Source organism: Tremella mesenterica (genome assembly GCF_000271645.1).
Source record: "Tremella mesenterica DSM 1558 unplaced genomic scaffold TREMEscaffold_10, whole genome shotgun sequence".
Lineage (NCBI taxonomy): Eukaryota > Fungi > Basidiomycota > Tremellomycetes > Tremellales > Tremellaceae > Tremella > Tremella mesenterica.
The window spans coordinates 25,068-44,543 of NW_006711234.1; the positions used below are offsets into that span (position 1 = coordinate 25,068).

A 19,476-nucleotide genomic window follows, 5' to 3' on the forward strand; every position below is an offset into this window, starting at 1 on the left:
TTCCCCCCCAGGAAGTAGGAGAGGAGATGAAGGAGTTTGAGGCTCATTTTGGGGTGTTTTGTCTATAAATAGTGGTTCCAGCTCTCTGTTTCTTTCTCTGTCTCTCTGATCGGTTGACATCTTTGATTCTGGCTCTCTACTTTAACTTACTGTTGCCTTTGAGACTGATTGAGACACACCATTGCGGCTTCATCGTCATCAGTCATATATTCATGACAGAAGTCTACACTTTTATTAGGCAAAATGAAATTCATGCCTAAGTATGATGTCACTGAGATCTACGATGAACAATTCCAAACCATGATGTCACCATGACATCATCTACTAAGCCTCTCTTCTAATCCATGACAGAGTTCCTCTCTGACTGGATCACCAATGTTCAGGTCTTTCAAGATCTAACATATTTTTCAACGTTTGCTGAGTTTCTTCCTGATCTCCCTCTTCCCTGACAAATCCCTGAGCAGTTGCTTCAGGTTTAAGAATGTGCGACATTGCCTCTATGAATTCTTTGATGTCAGGAAAGGAATCACCTATTGCTAGTGCAAGAGCACTCTTCTTGTAAACTTCCACATCTCGCTCTTGACGTTGGGTATTTTGTGGAGTCTCAACTGCATCAGTAATCTTGGACCCTCCCTCTTTGACTAGTGAGGAGCCAATGTTTGAGCAGTTTGCAGGGATTGCAGATTCAAAAAGGCGCCTAGCCAGCGCAGTGGCAACAACACTGTTTGCTACAATGTTAGCTGATAGCAAAGACGTGTAGATATGTCTTCAACAACAGGTGTAGAAGAATACCTGAGAAATCACTAGGACTCACAGATAGTAGGATCCCAATCTGACAAACAGAACAGACTTTTGTTCTCGGCCTTTGAGTGTGTATGCATTGATCTTGGTTGGAAAGGCAGAGTAGAATCAACTCTTCCATCTACCATGTCCCCACACAAACTTTCATAGAGACAGCTGTAAACTTCCTGAGGTCTCATTACAGATCCATTTTCCAACTTTGACTGGATCCTTTTGTACGCCTCACAAAACTTGGGCTTCATGAGCCCCTTGACTATCACATTTGGATCAGGCAGGGAGAAGTTGAATCTCTTATCACTGCCTTCTATACTTCCATAGATGACAGTGTCAAAGTCTAGCCCGTAACCAGTCTGGTCATTTGGCATCCATGTCTCCTTCAAGGGATTGGAATGGGCCTTTCCACTGCATAATACTCGGGTAGCTTCGCTTGCACATATCGAGTGAGCTAGAATATCAACTTGATTCTCAATCTCATGCGAGTAACATGGTGACAGCCGGTTTAGCAATGTCAATTATACAAGTACTGGCAATATCCTGTACTTTTCATCCAAAGTGAGTGGGACCATGTAAGGAGAAAGAACTCCAAAGGCAAGAATGAACTTGGACCGTGATAAACTCACATATATCATCTCCTGGGTTAGATGCAAACATCTTGATTTGGAATTCCTCTCCCCAAGGACCAGACATAGAAAGACTATATGGGTAACATTTCTGTTTGTCTTCTGGTGATATTTCCAGATGTTGAAGGGTGTAGCCCCTGGGAGGAACATGTGAATATGTTAATTTTGTCAAATGAAACACCTCACTCTTATCCATTGCTTCATTTATGTATGTGAGTGCTCCATCAATAAGATCTTCATCCAGGAGGCGGGACGGGTCCCTAAACCAATTGTCATGACAGGCGTCGAACTCCTCCAACCTGCGTTCCAACTCATTGTCCCATTTGGCACTCCCTGGCCCGTTCCAGTGCAACCAGGATGTGAACCTGTCCTTGAAGCTTCCCAGTCCGTTGTCCATAATCTGCCTGGATGGTCCAGGAATTTGGTTCTCCTCATACAGGCTGGCAGCCATATCTGAGCGTGGACTTCCCGCAACTGACAGGGGACCACCAAGGGTAAACATATGATCTGACCAGGCATCATTTAGGTCAAAGCACAAGGGGAAAAAACGGGTGTTCAGGTCCTCAAAATCATCTCCGGTCTCGGAGGGATTACCAGGAATCCAGGCAGCTGCCATGCGAGGTGATGTGTTCATTTGGTCGGCCAATTGGACTGGACCTTCAACAACATTTTCAGTTTGGGACCGGGCACCATCATCAGAATGCATGGGGGGGAGTGGTTCGCTCACTTGGGTGGCTGGTTGGATCGCCGGATGATCCCCGCTGAACGAATCGTCGAGAGCTTTAAGCTGCTCAGGAGAGACACTGTGGTCGAATGAACCGTCCATTGGGTTGGCGAGTTGGGCGATTGAGTAGTTAGGACGATATCTGGTTTCGGGCGAATCAATACGAACGATAAGTTGTCGTTTGGTGGCGATAAATCTGTCGAGGGGAAATGAGAAGTTGAAACTGGTCTAGTAAGCTAACATGTTTCCTCTTAATACCTAGAGATGTGAGAAGATTTTTCATGTAGAAGGCGCAGAGGAGAGAAGGGAGGAGTTGGGAAGGGAAGGGGAGGAGTGGTGAAGAGGACAATGGATCGGGGCGATTGCTGTGTTATTATTCTACGTCATTGCTGAGTTATGTAAGCGAGTTTCCTCTTGAGGTATAGAAATATGGGAAGATTTTCACGTTCAAGGCGCGGAAGAAACAAGGGAGGGGTTGGGAAGGGAAGGGGAGGACAGGTAAGGAGGATAATGGACCGAGGTGAATGCTGTATCACTTTACGTTATATAAGACTCCCTGTGAAATTAGCATGTATTCAGTCCATTCAACTAGTAGCGGAGATCATGGTTGAGTTAGGAAGAAGGGTATGTGATGAAACGGGTCGAGGTTCAACGACTCCAAATTGTTATACTCGAGCGGGATGATACGATAGGTGTTAATGTCATAAGTACATATCTAATGACGTAGTGATCTATTCGAGTCAACATATTATCTGCTTCTACCACTAGTATGATTTCTTGGGCAGTAGTTTTCTATCGTTGAAATGAACAACTCACAAATACACGTAACACCTTACATTGATAGCATACGCTACACCCATACGAGTACACAACACAATGACAATCATACAATTCCCTGACTCCGTCTAGTATCTAGCAATAACATCGCTCCATTGCCCTTCCATTGCATTCCGCATTCGACGAGATGAAGTTGACGAATTCCTTATTCCGAATCACGAATAAAACCTTCTGACACTCGTCCCTCCCCATCTCACCCTCTTCTCATCTTCTCTAGTACTATAAGGCGAATAACCTCCTCGACCACCTGGATCCACGACGCCCGGTTGAGTTTTCTTCCATCTGTTCGAACCTTGCATAGGTTCGTTATAAACGGGTAGGTTGTAGTAGTATGGTGGATAAGAAGGGTTTAACATTGTTTGACGTGGAGCGTAAGGGTTATGATTAGGAGGAGGGTAATAAGGATCGGATATACAGAAGAGACATGACCACCAATCTGAGTTATCAGTTTGACTTTATATTGAATGTATCCTTGTCTTTTCATCATCTCCCACTGTATAACTTCCCGTTTTCTTCCAAGAACTTCTCTCCCTTGTTTGAGATCCCGGATTCATATCATGTCACACTGCGCTGTCTGACATCCTCGAGGGAAGTTAAACGTCTCCAGTTCCCAGAGGATCCAGGGGAGGGAAGTGGTTGTGAGATGGCGGATAGACAGAGAGGTATCATGAGAGACGGATAGAGGAATGGGGTTAGCGGGTGGCGACTAAGAGGAGAGGGGGCGACGAAGATCTTTCCTCTCCGTCGTCATATCACACACCACCGCCCGGGGAAAGTTTGAACACATGAGCAAAAAGACTCACTGCTACTCCTTCGTCTTGGCGTATACGTCGTAGTGTAATAAGGCATAGCCTTTTTCGTATCCTTGATCTATGACATCAGTACAGTAATCCCATGTGACAATGGCCATCATCATTTTCATCATTCGGTACCTTCTATCCAGCTTTGAGATTAGTCCCTCCGTGCCTTCTGTTCAACTCTCGAAGTGGGTGGCAAAAAAAACATGGATCTCACGTTGTTGGATAAAGTGACACAACTCCACTCGACGTCAAAGAAATGATCACTCACCTGACTTGTAAAACCTATATTTCCTATATCCTGCGACTCGTATCCCGCAATGTGTAAAATGTAAAGTATGGATATGTGGTTATAGTGAAAAGATGGAGTGTTAGAATATTGAACGACCTGTAGAGAGAGTGATATATGTTATATGATGAGAGAAAACGGAGAAAAGGATGAAAGGATCATCTCTTTACAGCGCTCCATGGTCAATTGACGTCGTCAACCCTTCCTCTCATACCCCTTCCCGTTCGTCATCAGTCAAAGTCAGTACTGTTTCGATTGAGCCATTGCACGGAATAACGGGATTCGGTGTTGCAAATCCACCGAAGATCAAATATCTCATGGGAAATAAATCGCTTCACGGGGTCAAGGTCCAATGGGTCAAGGTCCAATGGGAGAGAAAGAGAGAGGGAGGAGGGATAAGAATGGCCGATACCATCGGACTTTGGTCACCTACCAAGTTTAACAAATGAACATAAATGCCTCTTTTTTTCCCTCGGAGTTCATCGTTGTAAGCCCCGAAAGGCAGTACAAGTTCCTTGCCGCCACCTTTGACATACACTCCGTAGAACGGTGAACCTCCGTTTGATTGAGCTTGGGATTCTCGTCGTACGCCAATCAGCCAATGGGAGGGGGGTGAGGGGTTTAAAGGGGGTAGGGGAGTGACCGTGGGAAGGTGAGATAGATTCCCAGGATCGAAGTGTTGAGTACTGAACCGGGTACGGATGTTAACCCTGTATCGTGGTGTCATTGGGAGGCGGCTGAGGAATGATCTGAAGGGTCAAGGGTGAACGAGTTAGTTTAGTGATTGTGAGAATTGTGAATGAGTAGTGCACTGCATTGATAAGCTGTGGCCTATTGGTGTCCTGTACTAGCCAGGAGGCGAAGTGTGAACGGTCAAAGTTACCGTGATCTGCCCGTTTTGAAGTAGGAGGGAGAGTGGGGGGACGGAAGGGAGTAGTGGAACTCACTGGTCAGTCTCATGACTTCGATGAGGGGAAGTACTTCTACGCTGTTAGGCAGTGACTCGACTTGCTCTAGACACAACGTTGAGATTAGCATGGAGACTGGTGTAGAGTCGGTATACTTGCGTGTATGGGTAGAGGTGGATGGATGATGGGTGATGGATGGCGAATATGACGCGCTAGACATAGTGTAGAATCGTGACTATCAACGACCACCAGCTAACACACTACTCTTCACCATTTACACCTCACCACCAACCCTCCTATCATAACACAAGGTCAACTACCATACAAGAGCCAATTTGTTACACTCCAATCCATGCATTGCATCCTCATATACCACCACTACCAGCGACATACACCCGGCCGCGGTTGAATTTTTCATTTTCCCAACCGACGCGACTCGCTTTCAGGCACGGAACGGGCAGCCATCCTCTTTCCCCCACTTTTCCCTATTCTAACCACTATACTTACAATACCCTCGCGTCCATCTCTCTATACTACTACTCTACCTACTCTGCTCACCATCTCTTTCACCCCTTGCATGATCCAAAACACGCCAAGTAGCGTAGCATAGCATTTATCATATCCACCACCACCAAAACCGCGACCTCCACTTGACCCAGTCAACCACCCTAATCCCTACCCAATCCCTCATGTCCTATCACGTCCCCTTGACATCTCATGACAACTTCAAACATCACCTCCACCCCTCTTCCCCTCTAGACACTCCATCTGCCAAATGTCTAGTGGTGTCTTCACCCAATGATAGGAGCCTGATACCACTGGGCCCTTCCAAACTCATCGGTCAGTTACTCCCCCCCCCCCCCTCTCGATGCAGATGTACTAGGTCTACTGGACATTAGCTGACGACCAGCCGGTGTTAATCACAAAAAAGCAGTCTTTTTCTCCCCTCGTAACGATACAAAAACCTTCAACGCCAACGACATCATCTATCAACCCTCCAACCCGCCTTCTATTCGATCTTATCGGGAGCAAATACCTTCCGATTCTCCTTCCTCTTCTTCTTCCCCTTCTTCTCCTTTACCTACCGAACCGAAAAGTATACTCAAATCACGTTGTTCAGAAATACGAGTCGCATCTTCCGTAGAAGAAGGTACTTTGAATAACAAAGAAGCTGCAAGACTTGTGGTATGTGGTAAAAGACCTAAAATGTTGACCCGAGATTCTTTCCAATTAGCAATGATCCGAAAAGCAGCGGCGGATTCCCCTCGATCCACATCCAACTTACAAAAGGGATCAAAGACAGATGGTGATTCTACCAACCCATCCGAAGAAATACCAGGATCGGATGATAGTGTAATGTCTGATGGGGATGACACCAAAAGTGTGGAAAAGGAAAATGATAGTTCAGAAGAAGAAGAACCAATAGAAGAAGATGGAGCTTTAGCAACTTCTTCCCTTGTCGAAATCATACTTGATGGAGCTGAAGATCTTCTTACTTTGGAAGAAGCTTATACTACTCTTACTATGAGATTACGACAAAGAATGGTTAAACCTTCCACTCCAATTTCTTCAAAGAAATCACAGAATAGTCCTGATTCAAGACAAATACAAATACAAGATTTTGATATAGATTCAGATGCTCTTCGTTTCATTCGACCTATACGAGATGAAGTACCAGCAATGGTTCGAGCTCTTCAAAGAGATTTACAAAGACTTTTAGGAAAAGTACCTAATGGAGATACACATTCAAATGATGGTAGTTCATCACCATTCAGATCTATAAATCCACTTTTACCAATTCGTACTTCAACTCCTAATCGGATGCAACCAACACCTTCACCGACCCCTAAAACCCGTCAAGGATTCTCAGAAGCAGAAGTTCGATATCGTCGTGAAGCTTCGGGTGTTGGATCGGCAGCTCTCCGACTTTTGGCTCTTATATTCAATACAAATGAATTATACAGTTGTTTCTCCGAAGTGGATTTACAAGCATTATTAGAACACGTCTTGATTATCCCCCGTACTCCGAAAATGCCAACTCCTAATCCAAAACGGACTTATTACCTCGCTATCGTCGTTTTGGCTCAAATGCGAATCCCACAATCTTCAGTTCAACCCACCAAAGATAAAGTGGTCAGAGCTGTCGAAGCTGCTCTTGAAGAATCGTTCAGTTTGACAAATGGAGTGGGAGAAAAAGGTATCAGTCTAGCTAAGAAAGAATCTTTCTCAGCTGTAGTAAATCTCATCAGTAATTATCCTTCCATCTTCTATCAACATTATTCTGAATTACTCCCCGTTTGTATTCACGAATTATCATCCACGAACATATTGATCAGAAATAAAGCTGCTTCGGTCATTTCAGCTTTTGCCGCCGCTAAACTCAATCTTCTCAGTGGAGCTCGGACCAAAGTCGTTACACAGCAAGATGATCCTTCCAAAGATTCGTTCTTGAAACTCAGAGCGATGATACAGAAATCGGAATTCTTCGTGGTGGCACAATTGAAAACTGCCAGAAAGGATCCGAGTAGACCGGGGGTGTTATATTCTCATTCGGGGGAAAGAAGGACGGAATGGTCAGCATTGGAACAAATGTTGAAAGATACGGTTAGTAATAATCATCAAGCTGGATGGGCTTGTTCGACTTGGGCAGGTTTGGTGACTTTGATGGGTGGAGCTTATAATTCTTCTGGTTTGGCGAGGGATTTCGATCATATCATTGATGTGGGTCTCTTCTGATATCTTCTTGCATTCATTCGCACTCTGCACTCTTCCTCACTTCTTCCGTTTTTCCTATCTACCCTTTCAACCCTCTCTTGGAAACTGTGATTTTAACCCCTCCAGCCTTCCTCCTTTCGAATTTCATCTTCGATTCTGCTCATTCAGCTGGACTTTGCAACGTCCAATCTCCTACTCCTTCCGTACATTCACGTAGAAATTATCCCCCCCGCTAACACTGTAGCGCTCTCTTCAAGCTTCAACCAACACCGTCCGTCCCATACTAGCTCGATCAGCTTGGAACCATGCCATCCACTCTTATCTCTCTTCCGGCTCATTCACCTCCATCTCGGATACATACGATCTCATTCAATCATACAAACCATTCTCCGCTTCAGGTCAACAAGATCCGTCCCAACGGTTATACACGATAATGTTACCTTTCCGACTCTCTATTCAATTAGCCTCCGTCCCAGCTCAGACGACCTTCATCGAAGTCCCCAATCCTGAGGGAGGAAGCACCGCAAGAGGTCAGTGGCGTCGATCTGAGAAATCCAAGAAACAACAATGGATGATCGTTTGTGGTAAAGCTGCCATCGCGTTGGTGTACGCATTCTCCGGTATCTGTCTGACACATCAAGATCAACCCGCTAAAGAATCTCTCTCCATGTCGGGCATTCCTTCATCGGACGGTGTGATACCAGAGAATGACGCGGAAGAAACTAGATTAGAATTACAAGATAAAGTATGGGAGAAAGTCGTGAAATTAGTCATTGGAAATTTGGCAGGTTTACAAGGTTTGGATGAGCTCAAGTTACAGAGTTGGGGAATTTTGAGAGCTATAACTTCTGTGCCGATAGAGAATACGACTTCTATTGAATTGGAACGGGATACGACAGATGACAACATTTTCCACGGTCCGAAAAGGGACACGATGCAGATGCAAGGTAACATTTCTTCTCAACGGTCGAAATGGGATTTAGACAGGATTTTAACGAACAAATATATCTGTGGGGAGTTTTATTATCCGGAGAAAGATAAAGATATGACGTCTCCTTTAGTCCTGGCGGAATTGGAAAGAGAAGGAGTTAGAGTAGAGGAGATTCCTCCTTGGGGAGCTAAATGGGTAACGAGTAGATTAGAAGAGGTGTTGGGAGTGTTTCAAGATTGTCTAAGTGGGATTAAAGGATTAAACAATTACAACATTGTTCAAATTACCGATATTCAAAAACATGGAACTCCCCTTCACCCTGTCAACTCAAACATTCCCATCAACTCGAACAATCCGAATACTCCCACCATGTCCCATACTCCCAAAACTACCAACCCCGATTACATAATTTTATCAGAGAACATCCCATTTCCTCTAGATCTCTCCATCACATGGAAAAATATCCTCTTATCCCTCAGATCGACCAGAAACGAATCAGAAGCACAATTCAACAAAGGTCTTACAATCCTTCTCCGTCATTTAGTACAAATCTTCAATTATCCACCTGATCAATATCTTCCCATATGGTATCAAGGACAAGAAGGTAGTCTACTCAACCTCAATTCTGTTCGAATTGGATTAATCTCACATTTAGTCCATATGATGATTCAAGTTTTAGGGAAAGAAGTATTTTGTCTACCTTTGATTCTTCCCAACGCCGACCTGAATCCCGTTGCAACCGCTGAACAATCATCATCAACTCAATTAGACTTGGTCATCTCCAAATTAGCTTTCGGACACAATACATCCAATCAAGCGACTTTAGCCGGTAGTTTACTAGGTCAAATATTACGTATCAAACTTACTGGCGAAATAACTTTCATCACCAGGAAAACTCTACGAGAGTTATCACAAACTTTACTTGATATTGCTTGTCTAGCACCGAATCAGGGGAAGTTATTGGGTGATTTGACCAATTGTATCCCGTTCATTTTCCAAGATCAGGAATTACAATTGGATGTATGGAGGATGTTGGTTATGAAATGGGTGGAAGTAGTGGATTTAAATCCTTCTACCACGATTGGGGGAACGAATTATACGGGTGGATTATTGTTTTCTCTTTTGAGTTTACCTTTTAAACCACAGGGAAGTGCGGAATGGTTTCGGGGAGTCGACTCGAATACAAGGAAGACTGCACGCGAAAATGATAATGGACCCATAAACCAAATCCCTCACGATCAGACCAAGGAAGTTGAGATAGGACAAGTCAATGAAAATATCCACGAAAATTCCACCGAAAAGCTAAATGCAAAGGAGAATGACAAACAACAAGAATGTGAAATCTTGAACGACTTACAAATATGGTCAAATTTACTCCGGACTACCATCCTTCGATTCCGTGCGAAAAGAGTAGGAACCAACATGGGCGTATTGGAAAGTCTGGCAGGACATTTGAACGATTATTTGACAAAAGATACTATCATCATGCCAATGACGATAAAATGTTTGACGGAAGCTATCCGATGGGTGGATTCAGGTTTGAGAGAAGAGAATTTGGTGGGACAGATCAATGAGATGGTTGTACCGGAAGAGTTGTTGACGTTGGTGGTTAAGACTTTGAGGTTGGTTTATGCTTCTCAGGTAGGATCAGATTTGGGAGTTCGGGAGAGGAATGTGAGGTCTGAGAATGTAGGTGATGAGGACGAGGTAGCATTAGAAAGCGGCGCTACTTCGGAGCAAAATGCGGATAGACAATCGAGGGATAATTCAGCACCACAAGATGGGGAATCAAATATTCGAAAAGACACACAAGATGAACAAAAGTTGATCACTTCAGCAGCGTCGGAATTACTGTCAGCTGTAGGAGAGATGATCATCGCCGTACCTTCCACAGCTATTTATGAGGTGTTGAGACTTATGAAAGAGTCATTATCGATTTGGTTGGCAGATGATAGTGTGATGGTGGTTGAAGAGGATGCGGTCAAGGTATGTTCTTTCCTCCTTGTCTACAACTATAACACCCACCCCCTCTTCCTGATGCTTTCCTGGCCCCCGATGCCGAGTTTCGGAACTGCACCCTTCCTCCCTCCTCCCCCCGGCCCTCCCGAATTTCTTCTCCACTCATGCATATACCTCAGACCATGCTCCCCTAACTCCTCTTTATACTTGGAGCTCCCCTGTCTTGACACAAGTGTCTTTCCACTATCACAGGTCATAGCCCTCAATCTGATACCTTGCTCGCTTCCCACTTGTTCGTCTCCACCACCACCTCTGGCTTCTACTGAATGCCTCCTCATCATTTCTCTTTCAGCCACAGTGCACCAATCGTTCATTTCACTAACAAACAGCTCGACAACCTATACATCTCCATCCTCTCTTCCCTCTTACCTGCATTCGAATCCGGTCACATATCATTAGATTCCACCATCGTTAACGCTCTCATCGACATTTACGCCCCTCGGCTCTCCCTAGCTCAGTCCGCAGAAGTTCCAAAGACTTTCCAGAAGTTTTGGAACATGACTTTTGGTAAAGTTGAAAATCTAGAGTATTCGCCGGACGTGAAGGAATTCTTGAGAGATTTGAGTTGTGCCATACCGGGTATGATTCAAGTTCAGGGGTTAGACTTGAAGGGGGTCATGTCGGAGGTGAGCTTGGTTTCTTCTGCTTTATTCTCAACTACACTTAACACGTCTACTTGCAAGGCCGCCTCCGCATTTGTTGTCCCTCTCTGCTCGAATGCTCTTTTTTGGCCCCATACTGTCCAGTTCTGTTTACAAGCTGTCGAGAATTGTCCACACACTATCTTTTCAACGAATATGGACCGGTTCTTGAGTATCTGCTACGTACTTGTCACGTACGTGGACGGTTAGGCGGTGCTGACACTCAGGAGGAAAGCCTTTCCAAATACCCTCACTCTCAGTCCCTCCGAACCACGACAATCATCCAAGTGGACAATGTGGAACGACCACTTGTTCCCATCACGACAGAGGATGTTGTTACGCCCAACGAGGTGTTGCCTGAACTTGATCAATCATACGATGCCGATGTTTCTCAAACCCCATCGAACTCCCAACCCGTCAAGTCTGCTCCAGTCCAAGTGAACGAACCCTCATCCCATCATCATGTTCTAGATCCCGAGGCTGCTCTCTCATCCGAAGTTCACGTGTCAGAAGCAGACATAACGACTTCGAACGTGCCTACCCCACAATCAGATCCTGGAATATCAGGAGAGCATGAAATACCCCCAGCTCAACCAGATGTTTCTGTCATTGACCACTCTCAAACCCACCCACTGATCCATCCATCTGTCACCTCATCCTCAGACACACCCGACCTTGTGGAAGAAGCAACAAAGACAAATAAAGCCGAAAGCCATACGGACGAAACGGTCATTTCAGAAACTACCAACTCTCAACTCAACCACATCCCAACTTCTTCTGAGGGAGACGTCTTCGGTCCTACCAAAATTCCCAAAATTCGTGATAGACGCGACAAGAGAAGATCAAAACGATCTCATATTCCATCTTCTCATCGGGGACTCAGTCGACATGAATCTCTTCCTTCGTTCAGTGGGACATCTCAAGAAGCAGACTCGGACGATGAAATAGTTTCCATGATCGATCCGGATGTATCTCCAGTCAAGAAACAGAAGCCCAATCTTTCAATTTCCATCTCGGCACCGTTCCTGCCTACGTCGGACCAGGACCAAAATACCAAAGAAGGTCAAGAAAACCATGTGCAGCAGGAACAATATGGGAAGACTGGGGAGAATGTCTCGATCTTGGATCAAAGACAATCGTTTATATCCTCCGCTACTCGATGGCTCGGTCGTATACCTTCCCTAGGTGGATTATTCAGTCCGGCTTTGGAACAAGGACGTGATCCCATTTCTCGTTCTTCATATGACACTCCATCGCAAGATGTTGTTCAGTCCTCACATGGAAACGATGATGAAGAAAGTATCCCTTCTTCTCAAAATTCCGTATCGAGAAAAAGAAAACGTATACCTTTTGTTGAACTTCCTACTAGTAAACGTCAACGTAAAGATCGATCTGCATTATCGCGATCATCTTCTTCTACCAGTATTGGATCTTGTTCCCGTAGTAAGGTCTCTGGATCTGGGTCACGAAGCGGAACTTATTCTCCTCCCACCACTCAAAAATCTGGTTCTTTTACTACCAGTTCAAGGTCAAATTCATCCATCAAGCTCAAATCACGTTCTTCCTCTTCCATCCCTACCAAATCGCGTTCTTCCTCTTCCATAGACATCGACTCCCATTCTTCCACGAGCACCAAATCAGTGTCAAGAACAGATTCATCTTCGTTCTCCTCCAGAGGTTCAAGAGCCGGTTCGGTCAAAGATGAGCCTATCGTTGTTGATTCCGACGAGGAAGAAGATGAACTTTTACTTTCTCCTGAAAGTGCAGCTCGATTCCGTGAAGAAGCAGCGTTGGAGTTGGAATCAGAAAAGATCAATGGGGATAATGATCAACCTCCTTCTTCTCCTTCTCCACCACCAAGAGCTTTACCTTCTCGAGGACGAAACGTTTCCAGCAGACGATCTCTTTCTAACACCCAACCTCGTCTAGGACGTAATCGATCGTCACAGAGCATCAACGTCTCTCAGACATTTTTGGATCAAGAAGATTATCATTCCTCTTCCAAGTCGGACAATCATACTTCAGTCACGTCTTCCAAGAACCAAGATATGGGCAAAAGTACTTCCTCTACATCATCCAAACTTAAAGAAAGTGACAAAGATGTTTCTCCCTCATTATCCAAACATGAAGAAAAAGGAGAAACTCAATCAAGTGGTCGATTCGACGACGCACCTGAAACTATCCATCTCTCACCTCTTGCTCAACGTTTGGTTCAAGCTCGGACTGCTCTACCTGCAGATCATCCATATCTCACATCACCCATCAGAAGAACGGGAGAACAAACGAGAGTTTTGAGAATGGTAGAAGAAGCAGCTCAAGCCAAAGATGTTGTAGAAGGATTAGATTGGGATGGATTATTAGTCTTGATGGAAAATGTCGAATTGTTGAGAAGAGCAGCTACTAAGAATCTGAGGGAAAAGGTTAAAGAAACTGAGAGGTTGAAGAAAGGAAAGTAAGTGTGAATGATGCTTTATGCTATTTGTGAGAGTATGATATTTGTTGTAGAATCAGTTGGTAGAAATGAGGTGATGAGTACATATGCATAATACTGTCATTGCATATCGTACATGTATCACATTCATTGCGCATCTTCACTACACGTGTACACATCCTACAGACTTCTCTGTTTGACGATGTTCGGATTTCAAGGTGAGTACTGTAAGTACTTTTTTCACGATCAATCATTCACCAGATGTAGGTTTTCAAAAATCACAACCACAACTTCATCTTATTAGAAGACGGACATTTCGTGTTTACCCGTATGATCGCAGGCCATCGCCATGACCATGCCACGCACCATTCGTTTCACTATGTACCTCAAGTCAAGAGATATCAAAGTCATGTTCTGCTGAAGGTGATTTCCGAATAAGATTTCTATCGAGTGTACGTGTGGTAGGGTATTTACATATCTGGTGTATTCGTGCAAAGATTGCTTCGGACAGACGAAAAGATTGACTCTAGACAGATGATAATCAATTGCAAAGATCTCTGATATATTTTTGATAGAAATAAAATCCACATTGATGAAATCGGAGGGATTATTTCAACCAATGAAATAGATATCACATCCTACTCTCACTTCAACTCGATCGTCCCTGTCCCTACCACTTTACCTTTTCCCTCTTTCTTCTTCTTAGCAGCTAATAAACTCCTTATCAACTCTGCGTTCTTTTCCAATATACCTTTATAAACGCTTTTCTGTAATTGCATCATGGAGATAGGAACTATGATCTCGACTTTTGGTGGGAGTTTCAATACGTCGGCTTTTATACGACGAAGGATATAAGGTCTTATCATTTCGTGTAATTCTTGAACGAGGGATTCGTTAAGGTTCACAAACCTAGCTTCTAGTTCTTCTAATGCTCTGAAAATCAGTATCATTCTTACAATCAAAACGAGTATAACGGGTTCAAATACGACAGTGACTGATTCAACTCAGACGAGTTATTGATGATGACAGTAAGACGATGGAAGAGAAATGTACAAGTACAGATGGTTAGAAGAAAAGAAAACGACTCACTTGAATTCTAATGGGTCTAAAAAGTTTAACAAATTGAACAACTCTCGAAGATTGTTATTCAATGGAGTACCGGTTAACAAAACTCTATGAACGCTATTGAGAGTTTTCAATCTGTTGAAAATCAGGTTGGTGTCGGATTTCACTACCATTCAGCTTTTACTCATGTCTCTCATCTCGTTGCGGGTGTCAGCTCTCGAATGGAATGGAGAACAAGGATAAAGAATCATCCAGGGAAAAGGATGATGATATAACATTGTCACTCACACCTTTGACCTTCATCAACAACCAACATTTCCCATCGTGGTATACCGCTAAAGACCCGGAAACCAGCAGTAGTGATTTGGTCATAAGTCGTCAAAACGACGTGTCTAGACATCAGTACAAACTCCTTGTAAAGTCGTCGCGAAGGAGACTTACGCTTTCAAACCGGCCGCTTTGCCTTGTTGACCTTTATGATAGAGTTCATATTGTGCGATGACCTTGCGAGCTATGTGTCAGCGATGGGTCTTCTATGGGTCCGATTGGTCTACCTTGAGTGAAAATGTGGAGAGGAGAGTTTTTTGGCTGAAGTAAGGCTGAATAAGAAGAGAGCCAACTCACAAGCCGCTTCGCCGTAGTAAGGTACCACCCTCATATGCGGAACCCACTTTTCGAACTCTCTCACCCAGTTGGTGATGGTACTGATGGATCAGCCTTCTCTTAATAAGTCATCATCTTTCAATTCTCCCCACTGCTTGGCAGAGACCTTATTCTCTGCCCTTGGCTTGAAAAGAGACTTCCTCTACATGCAGTCTCTTCGAGTTCATGTCATAGAATCATTTTCATAATGAATGACCATGGGTCTTGTCCTGTGAATGGGAGCCACAGGTATAACACCCGCAACGAGGGCAACATGAGCAATGGAGAGAAGGAGGGAAACAAGAGACTCACGAATTAGGTACCACCACCAAACACGGATACACTTTATGTTCTGCTGTCCCCAGATAACCGAGTAATGAGGCAATCTGAATTCTACAACCATCAGCTCATGTCAGGCGAAAACCATTGGAGCTCACGTTTTTCCCAATCCCATATCATCGGCAAGGATACACGACTCGCGTTTGAAATGTTTGTAAAGCAACCATTGGAAACCTTCCATTTGAAAAGGCATCAAAGTCTGTCATCAGTGTCATGTTCAACGAGATGGGTGGGTATGTGTCCTCTTCTCATTGATTGAGGAATGGACAACGAGAAGGGTGTACAATAGAAAAGTTCAGGGATATCCAAGACACTACTGAACAGCCTGGTATATCCAGGAGGCAAGGCGGAAGCTCATTGATATGTGATATGACCAACGAGAGTGAATGAAGTAGTATGATAATAACGATGACTCACCCCTCCTACCACACAATCAGGTTGTCGATCCGGAGGTTCCGAATATCTAGCAGCTTTGACCTCTCTAGCTTTACATTCCGCAGTGGAGAGAATGGGAACTTCAACTAATCTCGCAGCGAGGAAATTTTTAAGTGCACGTTTAAAAGGGACGTAAGCGAGTGAATCAACTGGTGGTGGTGTGTCCCAGCATGCTATTGGTCACCCTGGGTTCACCATGACTCCTGCAACGGAAAATTAGACCATAGGTGTCACCTTGTCTTACCTCTCTCTACTGACATTACTGCCCAAAGAAAATGCCCTCTCCCCCGTTCGGATCAGGAGATGTGACATAAGGATCGAGAAGGAGACACAAACTCACATTGATCATACTGCAAATCATCCCATTTGACCTGGTCATCAGCGATTCAGACCTCATACGACAATGGTACCTGTAAGATACCGCAACGAGCTATATCAGGTCATATTTCTGTATCTCACAAACATTCATCACTGCGGACCAGAAGTCACATGAACGGAACGGATGATAGAACCCATCACTGTGAACTGTGAGATACAAGAAGAGATTGCGCGATGGTACCATTCACTTGTAAACTGGGAAATACAGGGAGAGAAATCGTAATAACACCCATCAACCTAGACTTGGGAATCCACCATGAGGATGTGCAACAAGGAAAAACTCACAAAAGCCCAAGTCACCCAAGGCGCAACATCTTCCACATCCCCCGGTCCTAATTTCCTACCCGCTTTCACCTCCCATTCTTCTATAGGGATCATTTCTTCCGGAGGAGGTTGAATCCCGTCAATTCTCGGAGATCTCAATCCGGGACTAGGAAGAGCGGAAGCTGAACGAGGTTCGGGTGTTTCAGAAGCTGATTCAGAAACGACTCTAGATCTACGACCTTTCTTGATTGACAGACGGTGTTTTGGTGGGAAGAGCATAACGTCAAGAACTCTGTCGACGGTCTGAGAGATTAGTGGCATGTTAAGTATAGTCCCAGACGTCCAGAAGGGACGAGAATAAATTGTTCGTCACATATCAACAAGTTTGTCCTAGGCACTTTTGGGAGGATGACAATGACAAAGGAACATGTCGGAGATATGAAAATATGGAAGGGTAGAAAGAAACGATGGGGTACTCATACAGTCTGCCAAGGAGAGTAGTGTGGAGATGACGAATGTGGGATATGTATGTTATGACTGTATGTTGAGAGGAAAACAAGACTCACCTTCCACTCATTCGGTATACTTTCAAACCCATTGACATCCGGAGGAGGTCCATGTCCGACCCATTCATTCCCAGGTTGATGATGTGAATGAACTTGTGACCCATGTACTTTATCATCTTCATCCAAAACCCTCGCGATGGTAGGTTGTTCCATTTCATCTCCTTTAGCAGCCAAAGTTTCGTCTGTAATAAGATCTAAAGATGGACCTTTTTCTAGGAAATGACGTAATTTCTGAGGAGCAGCAGTGAGTAACCAAGTGTGTGGGACCCATGTTGCCTGGTATGTAAGCTCTGTACTTATTTCTGACTTTTTCTACTCTTCAATGAGATAAGTACCACGAGTATCTCTTTTCAGTCACCTGATCATTTGACGGGTTGTTAATATGACCCGTTGAAAGGCTTGTAAAGGGGAAATTCTACCAATCCATCTGCTATCTCCTACACCAATACCTATGTTGAGAAACACCCTTCTTTCTCGTCACCATGAACAAAAACGGACGATCCATGCGCTTTTTCTTTGTGTACAATGCGAACGAAAACGTTGTATGCTGCGAGTGAAAACGGAGAGAAACAAAGCAGAGTGAAGAAGTAGCAAGATATGACTCCAACTCACATGCCTGAAACCCCTCCCTGTCCATTTGACCAGGTATTCCCTAGGTAACAAATCTTTATACCTCGGTAATTCCCCTGGATCTCTGGGATCTTCCTTCGCATCAGCAGGTAAAGGACGCCAAGCGATGATCTGGTTGTTAGCGAGGGTGCAATTTCATTCGAATAGGTACAGACCCCAGCCAAGCCTCCCAAGGAAGGGAAGAGAGGTACGGAGGCTTAGTGGTAATAACGAAAAACATCTCAACGCACAATATCAACAGCCCAAATCCATTCTCTACATTGATGACACCACCATTGATCTTTGACCCTTTTATTAGATGAATGTTGATAATGAAAAGCCTTTTCAGCTAAAGGATGTTTTTCTCCTTCGACAAAAGGATTCCTAACTATTTCATCAGTCCTCCCAGCTTCTTCTCCTCTTTTTAATTGATAAAAGGTCACTCACGATGAGAATAATGAGCTGTTTGTTTACATCTTAAACATCTGAACAATATAGATGACAATGTTTCCTTGTCCTTCTCCTTATCAGGAATATCTATCTCCATTGGTTGTGGTGATTTCACTTTCACTTCATTGGTAACATCTCCAGTCTCGTTGTCTACTTCCATTTCCCCGTTTACTTGATCTGGTTTTGGGGTCGTAGGAGATTTGTGTGTTTCAGTTGGAGATTTCACATTTTCAGATGAAGCTTTATCACCTTCAGAAACGGATTTCGCGCTGCCAGAAAGGACGGGTTCATCTTCAACTTTGTGACAAACGAAACATTCTTGCGTGATTTTACACCTTGCACATGTAAAAGAAGCTGATTCGTCTATTGCAACTGTACGACGCTTGGATTCTGGACCTTCTTCTCCTCTTAGGTCGTCCAGGACTTCCTTCTTTTGATTTGGTCCTAGACAGCCCTAAGAAATTAACATTTTTTCCGAATGAAAAAGTACCGAACGAACACCTCTGATGACGATGATGCAATTTTGAGAAGGACAACATGACAAGAGCGAGAATTATTTCGACGGTCGCGGCTGGTAAATGAAGTGGGGATGGATCAACGATTCAGACCATGTGTCACGATGGAGGTAACGGGTGAGAAAGAGGTACAAGTTTGTGTAGAGGAGAAGGACTGAGAGCAACGAGGGATAAACTTACCCAATGAGAAGCCACCACACAAGTTTGACACTACTTCATCAGCTCTTCTCAAACTCCTTCAGACTACAAGCATCAAACACTGGAGCTTTATGTACGCTCGCACAACGAATAAAACAAATTTCCCGACAGAGAGATTGACATCGGATACCGAGGGGATTCAATTTTTTTTCGAAGTCCTTTTGGGGAATTGTACTCACCTCCAACCATCCCTCTAGGGAATTAGCCAGCTCCTCGTCGCTCATCTCATCTTCTTGTCTCTTCTTTTCCTCCCTGGTTTCTTCTTCCTAGCCTGGGCGTTCTCGAGAAGTTCATCCGCTGGA

At 44.2% G+C, this 19,476-nt stretch overlaps 4 protein-coding genes across 4 annotated transcripts; 1 reads left to right on the forward strand and 3 right to left on the reverse strand.

Moving 5' to 3' along the window:
• Positions 1–369: 369 nt before the first annotated feature.
• On the reverse strand, positions 370–2,247 carry TREMEDRAFT_64057 (uncharacterized protein; the record flags this gene model as incomplete). The annotated part of the gene is made up of 3 exons (XM_007006386.1): positions 370–728; positions 815–1,246; positions 1,422–2,247. 3 exons carry the CDS (start codon positions 2,245–2,247, stop codon positions 370–372), a joined length of 1,617 nt encoding a protein of 538 aa, XP_007006448.1.
• A 646-nt stretch (positions 2,248–2,893) lies between these two features.
• TREMEDRAFT_64058 (uncharacterized protein) lies at positions 2,894–4,795 on the reverse strand (the record flags this gene model as incomplete). The annotated part of the gene is made up of 6 exons (XM_007006387.1): positions 2,894–2,921; positions 2,962–3,050; positions 3,180–3,418; positions 3,786–3,852; positions 4,051–4,167; positions 4,502–4,795. 6 exons carry the CDS (start codon positions 4,793–4,795, stop codon positions 2,894–2,896), a joined length of 834 nt encoding a protein of 277 aa, XP_007006449.1.
• A 744-nt stretch (positions 4,796–5,539) lies between these two features.
• TREMEDRAFT_74434 (uncharacterized protein) lies at positions 5,540–13,775 on the forward strand (the record flags this gene model as incomplete). Its single annotated transcript, XM_007006547.1, has 6 exons — positions 5,540–5,816; positions 5,887–7,697; positions 7,936–10,608; positions 10,971–11,267; positions 11,510–13,734; positions 13,769–13,775. Exons 1-6 carry the CDS (start codon positions 5,666–5,668, stop codon positions 13,773–13,775), a joined length of 7,164 nt encoding a protein of 2,387 aa, XP_007006609.1. The 5' UTR covers positions 5,540–5,665.
• A 630-nt stretch (positions 13,776–14,405) lies between these two features.
• Positions 14,406–19,431, reverse strand: TREMEDRAFT_40234 (uncharacterized protein; the record flags this gene model as incomplete). Its single annotated transcript, XM_007006340.1, has 16 exons — positions 19,354–19,431; positions 19,157–19,186; positions 18,459–18,915; positions 18,263–18,399; positions 18,015–18,143; positions 17,403–17,678; positions 16,858–17,139; positions 16,505–16,565; positions 16,177–16,367; positions 15,858–15,958; positions 15,733–15,813; positions 15,403–15,482; positions 15,220–15,289; positions 15,067–15,170; positions 14,803–14,944; positions 14,406–14,646 (listed from the first exon to the last, which is right to left on the reverse strand). Coding segments are annotated over exons 1-16 (2,427 nt in total), but the record flags the coding sequence as incomplete, so codon positions are not given.
• Between the last annotated feature and the right edge of the window lie 45 nt (positions 19,432–19,476).